This window comes from Miniopterus natalensis, chromosome 9 (genome assembly GCF_054644295.1).
Source record: "Miniopterus natalensis isolate mMinNat1 chromosome 9, mMinNat1.hap1, whole genome shotgun sequence".
Lineage (NCBI taxonomy): Eukaryota > Metazoa > Chordata > Mammalia > Chiroptera > Miniopteridae > Miniopterus > Miniopterus natalensis.
In genome coordinates, this window is record NC_142089.1 from 65,200,081 (window position 1) to 65,214,815 (window position 14,735).

Genomic DNA, 14,735 nt, shown 5'->3' on the forward strand with positions numbered 1-14,735 from the left:
AACTTGCAAAACTGTCACTGTCATTTACATATAGCACATATCATCGCAGGTGCAACAAACTCCAGTCTGGAACATGCAGAAATACTCACCAGGTCTTCTGGGAGGGAACAATGATCTGGGATCTCGGGCTGCAAAGGAAAATCAAGTGTTACTTAGCTTCACTTATAAAATAGTCTTCAGTATCAATTTACCTTCAAGATATCGCTTTTCACGTATAAGACTGGCAAAGAAAAACAGTGCGATAAAATCCTGTGTGAGTGAAGGTGCGGGGATAGCTACTCTCACAGGGACGTCCCAGGTAGAAAGCTAAAGGAATAATGACTCTGCCTGGCCGGACGTGGCTCAGAGGTTGAACATAGACCTAGGATCCAGGAGATCGAGATTCGATTCCTGGTCAGGGCACATCCCCGGGTTGCCGGCTTGGTCCCCAGCTGGGGGTGTGCAGGAGGCAGCCAATGAATGATGACTCTCATCACTGATGTTTCTCTCTCTCTCCCCTTCTCCTTCCTCTCTCTGAAATCAATAAAAACATATTTTTTTAATAAAAAATAAAGGAATAACAACTCTGGAAAGCAACTGTACAAAACTTTTAAGTGAACCATAATTTGTCATTACCTTGTATAACTGAAGATGTACATACTACACGCCCAGCAATCTAACCTTTGTTGTATTTTCTAGACAGGCCCTCGGGCATGTGCACCAACAGAAGTAGAAAAATGTTCAAAAGAGGGTTGTTTGTAATAGAAAAAGGCTAAACATAACACAGAAGTCCATCAAGAGCAGAGTGGATAAATAAATTGTATCCTAGTCAAACAATAGCCACTTCATAGCAATGAAAATGAACAAACAATAACCACACACTACAATGCAGATGCACCTCACAAAGACAATGGTGAGAAAAGCAGCCAGACCCCAAAGAAAACATACTGTATGATTCCATTCACATAAAGTTCAAAAGCAAGCAGGACATCTGTAGTTTTGTAAGTCCGAATAGTAAGTGGGGAGCAAGGGATGGAGGCTGTGAATGAAAGGGGGTGCTGGGGGGTTCTGAGGGGCTGGTAAGTGTTCCATTTCTTTACTGGAAGCTGACTAAATAGGGACTTCCTGAAAATGTATTAAGCTATATGCATTTTGATTTGTGCATTTCCTGTTTGTATGTTTCAATTAAAAAGTTACCTAAATAAACTGAAGATTGGCATACTATAGAGCCCAGCAAATCTGGCCCTCAGAATACGCTCCTGAGAAACTCTTACACGTGTGTATTAAGAGAGGTGTGCACAAATGCTCACAGGAGCACTCTGTGTAATAGCCCAAAGTAGAAACAACCATCATGCCCATGAACAGGACAACAGATACATCGTGGTACATTCACACAATGCAATACCACCCAGCAGGGGAAATTACTGGCTCAGAACTCTAGGCATCAACATCGATGCATGTGAAAAACCTCCTGTTGAGTGAAAAGACCAAGCTGCAGAATATGAACAATATGATACAATTTATAACCAGAACAAAAATAGGCAAAACTTTATGTGTTGTTTAGGGTCTCTAAGTATGTATTAACTCTGTAAGAAAAAGCAAAGGAATAATAAATATAAAATTCAGAATACTGTTTGTCCTTGCAGGGGAGGAGGAGGAAGGGAAGTACTGAGGGGCATGCAGGGAGTGAGAGGCCTTGGTAAAGCCGTTTCTAAAACTGGATATGCGTGGGTTTGCATGAATTCTTTATTCCTTACACACAAATTATAAACCTTCTTTCGTGTCTAAGAATTGTTTCATATAAAAACAACGGTATGTTCTCTTTGACAAAGAAATTTTATGTCTATGATTTGATCCTACAAATATACTGAAAAATGGCAAAGATATAGTTATTCACTACAGCACTGTCCCTAATGAAAAATGTTTAAAAGTCACGTAAAGCTCTCAGTCATGCTCAATTCATCATGATACATCCACTCAGTAGATTATTATACAGTTGTAAAGAGAAAGAGGTCTTCAGGTCCTGAGATGAAAGCATCTATAAAATGTATTAAATGACAAAACAAGCTCCAAAACAGTGTGGGTAATTTGCCACCACTCTTTTCAATGTTGTTTTACTAATAAACCTTTCCAGACTTTGTCCTTGACAGAATACCAAGCTGAAAACCAAAGGGACTGTGGATCAATAAACACCATTTAAATAAATATTTCAAAACTTCAGGCTACAGACAGTAACAGACTGGAGCAGTGGCGTCTCAAGGGAGGATTCGGGGGCAGGGGGAGGGGGAAGAAGTTTAAAACATATGATACACTATTAGAAGGTGGAATTTAAGAAGACCTTGAAGCCTTCAACTTTAAGACGGTTGGAAGGAGAGAAAGGCAATTAAGTTTTCAAAAGCTTAAGAAATCTGACACTTCTCAGTCCTCCTGGAAAAAAGTTCTTGATGTTAAAATACATTCAACCACGTGATGAATCAAAATAAAGAACTTGGGGTAGAAGGAACTGTGGTAAGAGAAATTGGGGGGAGTATTAAGCCCATGTAAATATAGGAGCAAGAGTAAGCAATGGAGGGGCAATGGTTATAAAAAATAAATGCTACATTTACTCCAAGAGAGTGCACTAAACTAAAAAACAAAACACTAACAAAAATTGGGGGAGAGGAAAAGGGGAGATGGGCTAAAGTGTGACATAATTTACTTTTCCACATTCATAGCAGGGTGTCAATTACTATCTAAAACTGAAACACGCAATTAAAAAAAAGTGATTCCAACCTCGTACCATTCTCATGATGTATTTTCATAATCTTTTAGGGAGTTTTTAGAAACTACCATTTCTGGAGATGAAGAAATAATTATCCTATGTTCAACAATTTCTTATTTTACTTTGGCTTCTTTTTCTGATTTTAAATTGTGATGTACTGAACTCAATCATTTTACATAAAACCAACATGTATAGTACTATTTCTTAATATGAAGTTATTTATCAGCCAGCCCTTTTCCTTGAAATACATGCAAAAATACTCTTGAATAAATCTCATTTAATGATGGTTGTTATTTCATGATGATGACTGTATGAAGTTTTTTATCATCTTTGTTCTTGCCTATATTATTTGGATTTTTCCATAATGAACATATATCATTTGTCTAAAAACAAACTCATTCTAAAGAAAACCTTATACTTTTCAAAAACTACTTAAACTGAAAAAATTGAAAAGAACAAATTACCACCCAAATAAAAATAAAATAAACAAAAAAAGGCACATGAATAATTTGAATAGTTAGTAGAGATGAAGTCAAAGTTGTACATGCCATTGTGGGCAGGTAGGGGACAGGAGGGGTTATGTATAATTCCAAATGATAGTTAAACTAAAGCTAGTCAAAGCACCATACGAAATTTTAATATAAACTTTTAATGTAAAATCAGACCTAGTATTTAGTAACATACATTAGTAAGCAAATCATCCAAAATATTTTTTAATGGTTTAGAACAATTGTTTAGAAACTTCGCAGAAATAGGTTGAATGAAAATGGCCCAAAGGCTAATATCTATTAAAATAGTTTGCTATTTTTTACTGCTCTTGGTTGAACTCTCCTTTAAATATTATAATGAAATGCCACTGAGTCTACTTTTGACTTAAAAAGTAATCTGGGGCACAGGAGCTAGTTCAGTTCAGTGCAGCCATGACACTGTTTCGGATAGCTTCCCCTCTGCCACACAAGCTCATGTACCTTCATTCCTCAAACCCCAATTCCCATCAGTGCAGTCAGCCTGGAAAATGAATTACCCGCCCTCTCAGTGTCAGCCTTTCCCATTGTTTTCTCTTCTATCCCTCAGAGAGGCCTTCTACTCTGAAGACTGAGTTCAAGAATCAATTAAGAGCTAAACTGAAAGGTTTTAGAATAAGACTCGTTAATTCTAGGACCCTGGTCCCAGGCTTAAATCTGTGCTTTCTACCCTTCACTCCCAAATTACCAACATCAAAAATAAAAACAAGGATATCACCAGAGAGCTCACTGACATTAAAAAGAGAGTAAGGGGACAGTGCAAACAACTTTAACAAATTTGACAGGTTGATGAAATTGGTAAATTTCTGGAAAAACAAAAAACACGCTCTAAAACTGGTAGAATAAAACCATATAAATTGCCATGTATCTGTTAAAGAACCTGAATTTGTAATTTTAAGACTTCTCACAAAGAAAACTGGCCCAAATGACTTCACTAGTGAATTATACCAAATGCTAAAGAAGAAATAATATCAACATGACCCAAACAAAACAGAGAAGGATATGCTTTTGAATTCATTCTATGGAGCCAACATAACCCAGACAGCAGTACCCCCGGAGATTACACAGAAAGAAAATGACAGAGTATCCATCATGAACACAGATGCAAAAATCCTTAACAAAATATTAACCTGAATCCAACAATTCATTAAAAGAATAATACATTAGGAACAAATCAGCCCCGCTGGGCATGGCTCAATGGCTGAGCATCGGCCTAGGATCCAGGAGATTGCGGTTTGATTCCCAGTCAGGGCACATGCCCGGATTTCGGGCTCAATTCCCAGCAGGGGCCGTGTAAGACGTAGCTGATCAATGCCTCTCTCATTGTTGATGTTTCTATCCCTCTCTCTCTCCCTCTCCCTTCCTCTCTCTGAAATCAATACAGATACTTATTTTTTTAAAAAAAGATCAAGTCAGATTTTTTTCAAGGAATGCACGGTAGTTTCAACATTTCAGTCAGTGAAATTCAATTCACCATATTCAAAGATTAAAGGAGAAAAACCACATAATCTTCATAAAAGATGTATTGAAAGTATCTGACAAAATCCAACATCCATTCATAATAAAAAGTTCTCAGCAAGCTAGGAATACAAAGGAACTCCTTCAATATGATAAAAGGCATTTGCGAAAAGCTACAGCCAGCATTATACATAATGATAAAATACTGAATATATTCCTCCTATGTCAGGAACAAGGCAAGGATGTCTGCTCTCCAACTTCTATTCAACACGGCACTGGTGGTCCTGACCAATGTAATAAGGCAAGAGAAAGAAAGAGCAAAAAGCCTGAGTTTTTTTAAAGAGCAAAACAGTCTTTATTCACAGTTGTTACAACTATAGAAAACCCGGAGGAATCTACAAATCTATGAAATTTAATAAGTTTAATAATTTAACAAAGCCTCTGGGTATAATATCAACATGTAAAAAAACTGTATTTCTGTATCATTGCAACTAACAACTTGAAAATGAAGTTAAAAATAAATTCTACTTACAATCACAGAAAAAAAACACCCCAAAATATCTAGAAATCTATTTAACAAAAGACATCCTCAGTGAAAATTAGAAAGCATTGTTGGGAAAAATTAAAGACCCTGAAAAGATGGAGAGAAATCCCATGCTCATGGGTCAGAAAAGGGGTTGGAAACGTTTTCTATAAAGGACCAGATAGTAAATATTAGGATGATATGGTCTCTGTCACAACCACTCTGCCACTGTAGGATGAAAGCAATCATAGACAATACATAATGAGTGAACATGGCTGCGTTCCTATAAAACTATTTTAAAAAATAGGTGGGGGGCCCAGCTGGGCGTGGCTCAGCGGTTGAGCATCAGCCTAGGATCCAGGACATTGCTGTTTGATTCCCGGTCAGGGCACATGCCCAGGTTGTGGGCTCCATCCCCAGTTGGGGGGGTGCAGGAGGCAGCCAATCAATGACTCTCTCATCATTGATGTTTCTCTCTCTCTCTCTCTTTCTCTCTCTCTCTCTCTCCCCCCTCTCTGAAATCAACAAAGACATATTTAAAAAAATAAAATAAAAAAATAGGCAGGGGGCAAGACTTGACTCATAGTTTGCTGACCCATGGATTAAAATACAGAAAAATGTAAGGATATCAATTCTTCTTAAAATTATCTATAGATTCAATGCATTACAAAAAAATCCCAGAGGCTTTTTTGGAGATATTGACAAGCTGATAATAAAACTTATATGGTAACATAAAGGACCTAAATAATAGCCAAAATAATCTTGAAAAACAAAAACATACAGAAATTTGCACTACCTGATTTTAAGACTCATTACAAAGACTTAATAATCAAGCCAGCAGAGTATCAGGGTAAGAACAAGCAAAGAGATCAATGGAAGAGAGTCCAGAAATAGACCAACATGTATGGCCAGCTGATTTTTGATAAAGAAGTCAAGATAACTCAATGGGGGAAAAACAGTCTTTTTAACAAATGGTACTAGACAACTAAATATTTATATAAAAAAAAAAAAAATGAATCTTAGCCTATACCTCACATCAAAACCAAGAATTAACATGAGATAGATTAGTGACCTTAATGTAAAAGCTAAAAGTATAAAGCTCCTCGAAGAAAACATATGAGCCTATCTATGTAAATTGAGAAGTAGTCAATAATTTCTCAGAAAAGATACAAAAAGTTCTAAGCATTGAAAAAATGAATAAACTAGGTTTCAAAATTAAAAACTGCTGATCAAAAGACATTTAGAAAATGAAAGGGCCCTGGTCGGTGTGGCTCAGTGGTTAGAGCACCGGCCCTTACATCAAAAGATTGCCTGTTGGATTCTCAGTGAAGAGCCAAGTACATGGGTTGCAGGTTAGGTCTCTGACCCTGGTGGGAGCGTATGCAGGAGGCAACCAATCGTTGTCTCTCTCATATTGATGTTTCTCTCTCTCTCCCTCTCCCTCCACCTTCTACTCTCTCAAAAAATCAATGGAAAAAATATCCTCAGGTTAAGATTAACAGAAAAGAAGGAAGGAAGGAAGGAAGGGAGGGAGGGAGGGAAAGGGTAAGACAAAGACCAGGAAAAATATTCAAGATCATATCTCATGTCCAGATTACACAGGAACTCCTACAAGACAAACTGAATTTTTAAAAAAGATTTGGATAGATATTTCTCCAAAGACAAGGTATGAATGGCCAATCAGCATATGAAATGATACTCAACATCACTACTCATCAGGGAAATGAAAATTAAAACCATAGTGACATACCAGTACATGCCCACTAGAATAGCTAAAATTTAAAGAAAGAGTACCACCGCCAAATGTTGCAATATGCTACAGTTGTGGAAAGCTATTTGGCAGTTTCTGAAATATAAATTTACCATCTGACTCAGCAATTCCCTTCCTATGTATTTACCCTTAAGAAATGAAACCATAGGTCCACAAAAACACTTGCATAGAATGTTCACTACAGTTTTATTCATAATAATAATAAAAAATTCAAAATATCACAAATGCCCTTCAAAAGGAAAATGGTTAGACAAATTGTGGTATATCCATATAATGGAATACTACTCAGCAATAAAAAGGAAAAATTGCCCTGGCTTGTGTGGCTCAGTAGTAGAGTGTTGGCCTACACACCATTAAAGTGGCAACCAATCAATGTGTCTCTCTCACATTGTTATCTCCCTTTCTCTCTCCCCGCCCCTTCTACTCTCTCTAAAAATCAGTGGAAAAAATATCCTGGAGTGAGGATTACCCCCTCCCCCCAAAAAAGGGGAAAAACTACTGAACCATGCAACAACATGAGTGAATCTCAAAAACAATTATATCAGTAAAAGAAACCAAACACAAAATAGTATATATTGGCTGATTCCACTTTTATGAAATTCAAGAGCAGGCAAAACTCTGTTCATAAAAGTGGTTGCCTCTAGTGGTAGGGAAGGAAATAATTAGAATATTTAGGGTAGTAGAAATGTATATCTTATTTGGGTATTGGTTACACAATGTATACATTTTCCAAAACTCAATAAATTGCATTTAAAATCTATGTATATATTACACCTCAATAAAAAAAAAAAGATGCAAGTTTATATCTATTAAAAATACTACCACTCATTGCAGATAAGGTTTTGATAAAATGACCTCTCTGTACTATTAAGTCTTTAAATCTTGGACTAGTTTAGGTATTTGTATCAAGAGCCTTAAAAGATGTGTCAATCAGAAATGTATTCAAATGCATTAAAAAAGTTCTAGTACAGTGATTTTCAACCTTTTTCATCTCAGAGCACATATAATCTAATTACTAAAATTCTGCAGCACACCAAAAAATATATTTTTGCCAATCGGAAAAAAAATTTGGTATAATTTTTATTCATTCACTCCAGATGGCTATTGTTGTGTTGGCTATTGTCATTTTTTATTTGACAATCTAAGGGAAAAGAGGTCATTGCCCCTGACTAAGTAGTCAGGTATTGCATGTTTTAAAATTTCTTGCAGCACACTGGTTAAAAATTGCTGTTCTAGTAGGATAAATTGTTAACAGTGGTTACCTATTAGGGTGGAAAGGAGGAAATGGTTACGGAGGGCTATCATTTTTTATTTGTATATTTTATGTGGGTATATATTTATACATACATACATATATTCAATTTACTTTTTTTAAACCCCAAGATTATATTCATGTAATACTTAACATAAAATTTAAAACAACAAAAAATATAATTTCTAAATGTCCATACCCTCCATTTCTCACCATTTCACTAAGCAAAATCTTCCAAATGTTTACAATAATTATGAGTTGCTTTAATAATATTTATATCTTAAATCCCAGGTTTTAAAAAACTTGCTTATAAACTTCATAAACTTTTTGTTCATTCTTTTATGGGAAATATTTGAACTAAGAAAATATTTTGCCAGTGATGACTGTATATCTTTGTGAATATACCACAAACCATGGAACTGTATACTTTGAAATTCTAAATTTAATAACATGGGTATTACATCTCAGTTTTTTTAAAAGTATTTTACTCTGGAGATTAAGATGATTCCTAACATGTTTTAATGTACTGAAGGAACCAGGGACATTTGTGTAGATTAATGCTTTAACACATTAAAGCAATTACATATTTTAAACACTAAGTAACTAATATCAAAAAAGGCACATCATACCAACAGTGGCAGATTCCTAATTGCCCAAACATATCCAGTCATCCCTTTTTCTTTAGTAAAAGGATACTGGTTTTGTTTGGTATTATAATATGCTCAATTATAAAATATTTTCTTCCTTTGTCTATACTGTTGGTCAGAGTAGCTGCATGATCTTGTTTTAGCCAATGAGATATAAATAGAAATCTACTGTTGGAACTTCCAGGAAAGTTCCTGTTTTCCCAGTAAAAGAGGGAGAGACTCAGCTGGCACATCCCTCTTGCCCTTCGACTCCCATTTTTACTGCTCAGAATTTGCATGGGGTGGCTGATGGTGTAGGAACCATCTTGCAGCAGAACTAGAAACTACAAGGAGGCTTCCTTGGGCAACAACACCAACCCTGGGCAGCCTATTTCCAAACTGCTCATAATGAGAAAAATAAAATCAGGAAAATCCTCCAGCCCAGCCGGGCATGGCTCAGCGGTTGAGCATGGACCTAAGACCCAGGAGATTGGGGTTTGATTCCTGGTCAGAGCACATGCCCAGATTGTGGGCTCGACCCCCAGTCTGGGGCATGCAGGAGGTAGCTGACCAATGACAACTCTCTCATCACTGATGTTTCAGCTCTCTCTTTCCCTCTCCCTCCCTCTCGCTGAAATCAACAGATACATTAAAAAAAAGTTTTAACAACAAAAAAAATCCTCCGTTGATTAATCCACTGTAGTTGGGGTTCTGTTATATGTATGTGGACCAATATAATCCTGATACAGTGATCAATACAATAAATGAGAAATACATACCATTACTGTTCACTGATAACTAAATTAACCTAGCAAATAATTCAAAAAGAAAACTAACAGAGATCATACCTTAGCAGCAGTGTTTGGTTTCATACCACAGTGGTAAGTCTTTGCTATCTGTGGAGTAAGCTGGATTTCCTTGGTGAGTTGCCTCCATTTTCTACACTCAGGTTTTGTACATTGAACCTAAATGGAAAATAACATATCAAGGTCAATCAGTTGGCTAATCTTGAGCCTGGATTTCTCTCCTCCACCACTCACTTTGCCATCTTTGCCACATGATTTGACCAACCCTTCAGCACTTCTAAGTACTTTTTCTCTCCCTTGCAATGACCACCACCCGTATAATCCGCTTGTACCTCACTAAGGTAATTTCTAATTCAATACGAGCTCAGGCACCAATAAAGTGCAAACAGGATCTGACAACCACTGTTGTCAGAAAGGTTTTCCAGCTCTAACTTAAGAAAATAATCAGAGTTAATTTAGTTACAGTTAGTCATAAACTATGCACTAATTGCAATGTAGTATCCTGGATAGGATCCTGGAACAGTAAAAAGACACTAATGAAAAACTGATGAAATCCAAAAAAAGTTTGTAATAGTACTAGTTTGTAAAAGTTTGTAATTGATACAGTAATTAGTACTGTATCAATGTTAACTTCTTAGTTTGACAATCACAGTGTGTTAGATGATAACATTAGGAGAAACTGGGTGAAAAATATATATGATACTCTATTATTCTTGCAACTCTTCTGTAAATTTAAAATTATTCCAAAATAAAGTTTATTTTTTAAAAAAGAGTGCAGATATCCATATGCAAAAGAATGAAGTTGGAGCCCTACTTCACACATATCCAAAAATTAACTCAAAGTGGATCAAACACTGTAATGTAAGAGCTAAAATGATAGAACTCTTAGAGGAAAAAACAGAGGAAGTCAATCTTCATGACCTCAGACTTGGAAATGGATTCTTAGATATTACACTAAAAGCACATGCAACAAAAGAAACAATAGACAAATTGCACTTCAAAATTAAAAGCTTATGTGCATGAATGGACACTATCAAGAAAGTGAAAAGACAACCTACAGGAGAAAATATGTGCAAATCTAATATCTGATAAAGGTTTGGTATCCAGAATAAAGAACTCTTACAACTCAACAACAAAAGACAAACAACTCAATTTAAACTGGGCAAAGATTTGAACAGGTATTTCTCCAAAGAAGATATACAAATGGCCAACAAGCACATGAAAAGACACATTAGTCATTAGGGAAATGCAAATCAAAACCACAATGAGATACCACTTCACACCCACTAGGATACTTAGAACAAAAAAAAAGGGGGGGGGTGTACGTGAATTGGTGAGGATGTGGAGAAATTTAAACCCTTATACATTGAAGGCAGGAATGACAGATGTTGCAGCAGTTGGTAAGGAAAATAGTCTGGTAGTCCCTCAGAAAGTTAAACACAGAATGTGACCCAACAGTTTTATTCCTAGATACATATTAAAAATAGGTGTTCAAATAAATATTTGTACACAAACGTTCATAGCAGCACTTTTTGCGATAACTGAAAGGTGGAAGCGACCCAACTGTCCATGAACAGATGAATGGATAAATTACTGGCAAATCCATACAATGGAACATTATTCACCCATAAAAAGGGACAAAGAACTAATATATGCTATGACATGGATAAATCTCAAAAACATTATGCTAAGTGAAAGAAGCCAGACATGAAAAGTCACATGCTACATGATTCCTTTTATAAAACATCAAAAATAGGTAAACCCATAAAGACAGAAATCAAATGAATGGTTGCCAGGGAGTAGGGGGAGGGAAAAATGAGAGGTGACTGCTTAATGGGCACAGGTTTACTTTGTGAATGATGACAATGCTTTGAAATTAGACAGAGGTGGTGGCTGCACAACACTGTCAATGTACTAAATGCCACCGAATGGTATACTTTAAAATAGTTAATTTTACATTATGTGAGTTTCACTTCAATTAAAAAAAATTTTTAAGTGTGCAAGAGAAGCTCGAATCTAACTATGATATTAAAAAATTTAGCAAATAATTTATTAAATGATGGGATATTTATCTCATAGATGCAACACTACAATTTATTTTCAAAGAATGGCTAAATGGAAAAATAATATAAAGCTGAATTAATAAAAAAGCTAAAAGTTAACAAAAATTATATTCAAAGTATAATATTAAACCTTATTAGGATTTGTATATAAAGCATGAAGTTGTGTTTAAAGATATACTTAAATAATTAACAGAAGAAAAGATGAGAGAGATATGTAAGCTTAGCAATGGTTATCAGCTGGTGGTAAGTCTTTAGTTTCTTCTTTATACTATATGGACGTTTCCTACAAAAATTAAAAAATGTGACTTGCTTTAACAGACATAGAGCAATAAATGTAATAAAAAAAAAATTCCTAAAAATCAGTATTTTCATCCATTCTTCTTGCTTTAGGTGCAAAAGTGCCTTGCAGAACAATAAAGTGTTATCCTTTTACCCAGTAAGGGAGTTGCTGGTCTGCCATGAAAGCTTTGGGACTAGGTTCAGTTTTTCCATTGCTAGTCCATATTTTTTTCCATGTAGTATATTTGTCATATCCATCTTTATGGCTGAAAAATAATAAAAATAAATATATCAAGCTGTAAGTTAATTGGGTTTCCAAAACAGGAGGTAGGTTAAAAAGTCTTATGTAAAGGACTTAACAAGCCATATTCTAAAAAGGGGTAAGTTATATGGTACCCATAAAACAGGCTGTCAGGAACAGTACATTCCTATCAGTTTTAATAGCTAAAACTATTAGGAAGCAGCAGCTGCTACCTGTCTGTCCAAGCTCCCTCTAGTAGTCAGCACCTTCCCCCAAATCTTGGCATTTGTCCCCCTACACACTGTCACAGAATAGTAAAACAGCTCCTCAAGTTTTCAGAATTTGCAGACTAAAGGCAATAACTGTCTCATTGAAACAGATATTTTTTTGAACCTTGAGTGTGCACACATATAAGCATGCACACATGCAAACACAGCATAAAGGTCTGGCACACTGTAGTCGACACAGGCATGGCTACAACAGTGGACTAATTCAATAAGCCTGCGGGCTCAGCCTTAACCATCTGACCCCCTCCACTGCCCCCCCCATGCCCCCTCCACTACAGAAACCTCCAATGATGAGAGAACAGACCTTCTGTAGTAATGGTCAAAGCATTCATTACAGAAATGCTCCCCACAGGAGAGGTGATACCATCGGGAGGTGTAGCCATTCTTGGCACATCTGAAAAACAGCAGAAACATGCCGCTTTGGTAATAAATAACATTTCTTCTCACTTTTTTTCCAGTTTGCCTCCTTTATTTTACCAAAAATAACAACAATAAAGTCTTCCCTCTGTTTCACAAAAATAGATTTCCCCCTTCCCTCCCCAACCCACTTCACTTAAAAAAAAAAGATATATCAAGCACCTCCTATGAGCCCATGTTGCATTCTATCCACTTAGAATCCTAATGACCAGGAGCTAACAACAGAGGAAGTGGAATGGATGATTTATAGGTGATAACACATGTGAGGATATAGGGACTTAGGCCAGAGGACTTGAGGCTTAAGAGTTTTTTATCAAGTCTCCCTGGAGCTAGGATAGGGTTTTATGACATGAAACAAGGTATGTCACTGAGCTTGCTGCAAGCTGCACATGGGTGAAAGAGAGAAGTGTGGTCTCTAGTGAGAACATCTGACCCAATACTGAACGGTGGATGAATCTGTCCAGCTGGAATCAAAACCTTGTGCAACTAATCTGGCAAATATAACCAGTCAAACAGCCAATAATGTAGTAAAAAAATGAAATCTAATGCCACGGTGAATACTACCACCACCACTCATCGTGATTAAAAAAATGGGATTTGTGTTCCAGGTTTTACTGAATCTTAAGCCTTCATTGAAGATTTTTCTCTGGAAGTAAAAGGTCATGCTTGTGTCATCCCAATAAAAATGGCAAGTTTAGTTAGCCTCATCGTCTCAAGGTGACCTGTTTATGTCTATTGGAAGAGGTATGTTATACGAGTGAGAATAGCAGCCTAGGGAAAGTAAACACCTGCCAGTCTACAGGGACCTCCATGGTTCTCTCTGCTGTGTGCCCATCCCTGACCCTATCCCACCCTCAACTCGTCAAAGAAGTACAGCTACAGTCGGTGGACACTGACCGGCCACTGTGCAGAGCTGATATGGCTACGTCTAACAGGAGGAGTATATAGGAGGGCGTGGTATGCACAGAGCCTATGGGCAATGTCTCTATTATTAGATGACTTACGGTATCTATAACTATCTTTAGTAAACCTATCTTTGAGGATGATGTTCTAACAAAGAATGCTCTCACAGGCATGTGAGGCCAAGACATGTCATCTAAACAGACCTTTCAGAAGTGCTTGCAAAGCACACAGGACACGTTGCTGTACAGCCTGCCTTTTCACATTTCCTGTACTTCTTCTCTGACCCACCATCTTCATCCTCATCAGTCATCTCCGTTGCTTTCTTCTTTGCCTAAGAAAGACCCAGCTGAGGTTAAGATTTCGCTGGAATGGCCAAGGGTGGATGTGGTGGAAGGTTTACTACTACAGTGACCTCCATGTAAGGAGTTCTAAACATGAAGACCAATAACGTCCTGGCAGTAGGTTAGGGGCTAACAATATAGCGATTTCCTTGAGACTATCTTGTGCAAATAATTCACTAACTTGCCTGAAATATAGAACCAGCACTTTAACAACAGGTCTCTAAGTAGAGAACTAAAATGCATACGAGCCTTTTTTGGGAAAAAACTGTATCAATCAAAATAAAAGCTACTCTCAAATTAGGATATTTTTTTCTTAGAGCAGTTATATCACCTTAGTATTGCATATTTAAGAAAACAAACTAGAAAAATTATAGAAAAAGAATTACATCATTCAAGATTTTTCTTTAGGGAAAAAAAAAAAGTACCCTACAAAAGAGATGGCAGCAAGTAAACCATCAACAGCACCCAACCAGCTATAAGCTGACGTCATTCCTATGAATGACA

The 14,735-nt window shown here is 36.6% G+C and overlaps 1 protein-coding gene across 5 annotated transcripts in view; it reads right to left on the reverse strand.

Moving 5' to 3' along the window:
* Positions 1–14,735, reverse strand: part of KDM1B (lysine demethylase 1B) — a 56,768-nt gene that overhangs the window by 34,777 nt on the left and 7,256 nt on the right. For all 5 annotated transcript variants that reach the window (XM_087820624.1, XM_016205199.2, XM_016205207.2 and 2 more), the window contains 5 exons: positions 14,094–14,221; positions 12,875–12,964; positions 12,197–12,308; positions 9,743–9,859; positions 90–128 (listed from right to left, as the gene is read on the reverse strand). In XM_087820624.1, coding sequence (XP_087676750.1) covers positions 90–128; positions 9,743–9,859; positions 12,197–12,308; positions 12,875–12,964; positions 14,094–14,221 — 486 coding nt within the window. The remainder of the gene's footprint in view (positions 1–89; positions 129–9,742; positions 9,860–12,196; positions 12,309–12,874; positions 12,965–14,093; positions 14,222–14,735) is intronic.